General features: G+C 31.6%; 1 protein-coding gene across 2 annotated transcripts in view; it reads right to left on the bottom strand.

Annotated features, from left to right (window-relative positions):
• Positions 1-1,177: 1,177 nt before the first annotated feature.
• LOC108575029 (ornithine decarboxylase 1-like) overlaps positions 1,178-5,392 on the bottom strand; it is a 5,378-nt gene continuing 1,163 nt past the window's right edge. The window contains exons 1-9 of one of the 2 annotated variants that reach the window (XM_017937726.1): positions 4,743-4,951; positions 3,602-3,775; positions 3,281-3,520; positions 3,125-3,201; positions 2,857-3,030; positions 2,428-2,767; positions 2,133-2,347; positions 1,714-1,922; positions 1,178-1,578 (exon numbers count right to left, since the gene is read on the bottom strand). In XM_017937726.1, coding sequence (XP_017793215.1) covers positions 1,362-1,578; positions 1,714-1,922; positions 2,133-2,347; positions 2,428-2,767; positions 2,857-3,030; positions 3,125-3,201; positions 3,281-3,467 — 1,419 coding nt within the window. In that variant the 5' untranslated portion in view covers positions 3,468-3,520; positions 3,602-3,775; positions 4,743-4,951 and the 3' untranslated portion in view covers positions 1,178-1,361. Of the gene's footprint in view, positions 1,579-1,713; positions 1,923-2,132; positions 2,348-2,427; positions 2,768-2,856; positions 3,031-3,124; positions 3,202-3,280; positions 3,521-3,601; positions 3,776-4,742; positions 4,952-5,392 lie in introns of those variants that run through there. The other variant, XM_017937725.1, reaches the window with a different exon arrangement.

Here is a 5,392-nt window from a genome sequence, read left to right as displayed (position 1 = left end):
AAGACATCACTTATCTTTCAATCACATGGTACATAGTACATAGTACTTCTAAATCGCTAATCAGCCGGATAGCTGGGTCAATAAATATCTAGAGATCTCTGCAAACAAAAAGATAAAAGGAAAATGAAGAACTGGAAGCCGTTTCTTGATTTGATTTTGTATATATTTCATTACATGTATTCATTCGTTAATAATAATTAACAATAATAATAGTTGACATAAAATACAATAAGAGTAATAATTAATAAGAAACTAATTATCTTTCCTTCCTGTGACAGCTGCCTCAATGCCCTAAAGATCCTAGCAGTCCTACAGAGTTTATGGTTTCTTTTTTGACGTTTGAAACGAATAAACAGAATTCGAGAGAGTAGAAAAAGTTTTGTGCTTATGTTGTTATACATATGTTGGACATGTACGTCACCTTCAATGCTATTGGTTACATTTCCCTCGTGTTTTTTTTTTTTTATTTTTTTCTGCTTTTGTTAATCACGAGTTAACATTACAATGATTATTTAAATAGTTTAGTTTATATGTATATGCATATGTAAATAACTCACATTCAAGCCCTTACACAAAACTACTACTTTTCTTTCTTTTATATATTTCATATAAATCATGTAAGTAGTGTCTGTGTTTTAAAAGTGTTAGAAAAACCACATGAAACTTTATTTGCCATAAACACGGACGTTAGATTGTTCATAAAAACATTCGCGAAAATTGCAATGATCACTTTTGCTAGCTAAGCGTTTCGTTAACTCATACTTATATGATTTATATAAAAATGACTTCAATCTCCTTGTCTACATTAAACGTGCAAATCGTAGATATTTATGAAAAAAGTTTGATAAGCACTTTTCTAAATATTATGAAAGTTTATACGTTATATAGAAGAAGCTACGTTTCTAAAAGGATATATAAATATTCCTATAGAAATATTTCCAGCTTGTCACGCAGCAGAATAACACCTACAACAGTTTCGTAGGTATCTTTCAACGGTTATTCGAAAATTTGATTATAATTTATACGTTTCAACTTTCGATTGTTTCGTAGAAGTTGCGTAATATCTACATCATCTCGTGATCGAAATAATTTGCACGTTCTTAATTTTCAATGAAAGTAAAAATAAAAGAAGTCAAATATTAGTAAAATTCAAAGCTTCAGAAATAAAAGCGGAAGATCATGAATACCCTTGGTATTATGTTTTTTGATTTTAAGCTAAACAAAATAAATATTATAAAATACATGATCACAAATTTCGAGTTATGTCATGATCATCTCAATGCAAAATGAAGATGTGGTTTCTCGCTACAAACACCGAGCACTTTTCTGATTATATTTGTCGTCATTGCGGTGCGTTCGAACTAATTCAAAGGATCAACTTCAACGTATTCGAAAATGAATGATGATGGAGTGTTAGTAGCGTCAACTAAGATTTCAGTCGATGTCAATTCAATGTTTGGATTTCGCCATCCATTGGTATCAGTTCCACTGATATCCAGACCAAGTCGTAAATTAGCTGGAGTATTACCAATGACAAAATGGTCTTCTGTCAATGGTAACGCATCTTTTAACAGAAGCCTGCAAGGCATAACAACGTAAAGATAAAAAATATTTACATTACTTCAATAATGCAGCTACAATACAACAAATGCATTCAACAATTGCAATAATTAAATGTGATAAAATGTGAAAGAGTATCGTGTAGTGTCCTACCAAATGTTTTCGTCAGCAACAATGTGAACTTTGGGTACAGGGAATCCATTGAATGGCGAAGCAACTGGTAACGTGTACGCTCCCATATTTTCAAAAATTATCCAATCACCGAGATCCATTTCTTGCAATAAAACATTTTCGACGACTTGATCCAAACCATCGCATGTTGGTCCCCAAATACTTGAGGCAATCATCTTTCCACAACCTTTCTGTTAATGCCAAAATGTTTATTATTAAACAATGAATCATCTTTCCACGACTTTTCTGGTAATGCCAAAACGTTTATTATTAAACAACGAATCATTTTTCCACAATTTTGCTATTAATACTAAAATATCGATTATCAAAAGTGATGAAGAATTTAGTATTTAGAAATGTACGTGCCAGTTTTAAATACTACAATTAATGGCAATAATTACTTTTAAAGGTATAGGGGTGACACGCTGATGATCATAGAGTAGACAATTGAAGGAGCCATAAACGCCATCATTGATATAGTACATGTTGTGCGTGATTGTATTCGGTGAATTTTCGTTACCACGCACTGAACGCTTGCTATGAATGCTGGTTGCGAGTGTAAATGCAGAAGCAACATAAAAACGACCAGGTTCAGCAATTACGTGAACAGCATCAGCTAAAAATTGTTATTATAAGTAAACAATGATGGAATATTATAAAAATAAAGTAATAATGACGTAAATCAATACTACTTACTGTTGAAGTACTCGTCAAGTGCTTTGTTAACGACATCAGCAATTTTATCAATGCTAGTGCCTTTATTTCCAGGATAGCCACCACCAATATCTAAAAGATATGGCTTAAAACCGAGATCTGTTGCTAAGTCAAACAATATCTTGGAATGACGTATGGCTCGGTGAAACACAGGTGGATCTTGACAACCAGATCCGACGTGAAAACTGATACCAATGACTTTGAGTCCCAATGCGCGCGAAAGACGTAAGAGGTTTGGTGCTTCGTATATCGGATCACAACCAAATTTCATACCCAATAGACATTGGGCTGTTTCTGCATCACAACGAATTCTAATTACAACCTATAATAAAAAAAAATAATAAGTTACAAAAAATTATAGCATATATATACACGTTTTGATATGTACAAAAAAAAAGTATTTCCTACTACCTTGGCATCTGGATGAAGTTTCTTAATCTTATGTAACTCGCTTTCATTGTCTACTGTCATTACATCAACACCAACAGCAGCAGCTTGACGTATATGCGATGCTGGTTTAGCTGGGTTGGCAAAGATGATTCTCGACGGGTCTACTCCAACACTTAATACTTTATTAATCTCCGTCTACAAATAGCAGTGAATAGTAAATCTTAGTTAGGTTACTTATCTCAAGTATCTATTAACTAATATCAATGACATGGTATTAAGTTACACTTACTTTTGATGCGCAGTCGAAACCAATACCAAGAGCAGCCAATACCTCGATTACAATTAAATTGTCGTTACATTTTACAGCTGAAATTTCACGAAGAAATTAATTAATTTTTAATTCGTAATGAAACACAATATGCAATATTTATTAATTATTTATTACCGTAATACGGGCTGATGCGAGGCATTTTTTCCTTCCACACTTGATGTTTACGTACAATATCTCCAATATCAAGTACGTAAAAAGCTTCTTCTTGCAATCCGCTTAAAGCAATATCTTTGATGACAGTCATAACACTTGACGCACTGTCCAAAACATGGATACGTTCGTTCAGATTTGTTACCTTCATATTGACTATTTTATAAGTTTTTGAAAGATACTCTGTAGGTGCTAGGCAGCAAACTGAAATTTTTAAAAATTATTAGGTTATACGATATTGGCAATATCTGGTTATTTTTTCATAAAACATTGAATGCTACATACGAGGCAGCTGTCAATGAGAATTAGGTGTGTCGTGAGGAAGCGGATTAAGACAAGATCACTATAGGGGTGCTAGCAAAGCCACGGGGGCTCTGCGTTCAGGGCCAACTTCCAGTTGCCGCAGATATTCACACACCCACCAATAGACTGGCCTACCAGCCTATCGCAGATAGAACCCTGTAACAAAAAATGCATATTCCCAAAATTATTATTCCATATAATTAAAAATTGTTTAACTCATTTTACTACAACTTTTTAATACAATTTTTTATTTATTGTGAATTCCTTGCAAACAATATCTTCATATTTAAGTCAGTTAAAAATATTACAATGGCTATTTCCCAAAATGTTTTTCGACTAGACTAATAACCTAGTAGTAAGTAAATATATTCCTTATCAAAGTTTCTAGATTAATGCTAAACTTTAAAGATTGCTCTATTAAATATGAATCTCCTCATCCAAAAATAGTATTCTAGAGGAAAACATACAAGAATATGATAAAATAATCAAATCTTTAAACCCATTACAGTTTCTATCAAAAAATGCTATACACAATTCTGTTTTTCACACAAATGTGGTTTAAAAAATAGAATATTATATTTTTACAATTATATTTAACATTAACATAAAGTTTCCTATTGCATAACAAGCAAATAAATATAATCCATAAAAAGTTAATACAATCTTTTATATTTCACACAACAAAATTTTAAACAGAATTAATGTGAAGATATTTTACTGATGTATTATAGTATGGTTATATTTTTAATTGACATTTGATTTACATAGTGAAACATTGCTCAAGCATGTATAATTAATTCACTTTCTACAGATCAATACATTTAGTAGCATGTGTCAAACATTTTCCAATAGCCCCAAATTAATCTTATCATATTTTATCAGTTTCAATTAAATGTATTTTTTGCCAGACTTCAAAGATATCAGGCTGAAGCTTGTATGAAAAAAATGTTCATATACATTCTACATTAACTTTTATTAAAACTTTGATAAATGTAATGAGTTTTACTTAAATAAAATCCTTACAGAACATAATTCTTTTTAAACTAAATAAGCAATAACAGATCACAAAGATTTATACAAGGAGCTGCAACAATAGTTCTTAGGAAAAAACTTCAAAACTCACCTGGCGTTTAAAAGTAATTCTCGTAGCTTTTACAACACGTAACACCAATAAAACAATTAAATCAGAGGTTTGAATGAACTTGAATCTTTGTGAGACAACTATCTTTGTAACAATTTGAAACAAACACTAACACCAATAAAGAAACAGATTGGAAAATTGTTACACGTTTTTGGTATGGCCCAAAATGTCTTCAATGAAGAAACGTTATGGACAATCAAGAATACAGGATAATACTGAACCTGAAGTAACTATTTGGGCCACTATTTATACGAGAAAGATAAGTACTATCAGGCAGCCTTTGCATGGTACCAAGTCTACTTCATGGAACAAAGCTTATCTGACGGCCAAGAAATACATGGTTCACAGAAATCCAATTGGACATGGAGGGGTAATGCACACGCCACTCAGAGATCGTCTTCATTGGGGGCATGGAAATACCGTGTTTAATCTATGCTAAGCTGTTGAAAATTAAAGATTACAATCATTCATCAAAATCATTTGACAAATGACTGATAACATCTGTATAATATATTCACAGTCAAAATTCAAGTATGTATTAAATAATTACTTATGTTATTTTTAAATTATACATTTTGATAGAAATGTAATAAAATTTATGTCACAAATCACATTGCAAATTTATGTGATAC

This window comes from Habropoda laboriosa, unplaced genomic scaffold (assembly GCF_001263275.1).
Source record: "Habropoda laboriosa isolate 0110345459 unplaced genomic scaffold, ASM126327v1 scaffold204, whole genome shotgun sequence".
Lineage (NCBI taxonomy): Eukaryota > Metazoa > Arthropoda > Insecta > Hymenoptera > Apidae > Habropoda > Habropoda laboriosa.
The sequence above is the reverse complement of the archived record's forward strand: the minus strand, read 5'-3'. Positions and strand labels throughout refer to the sequence as shown.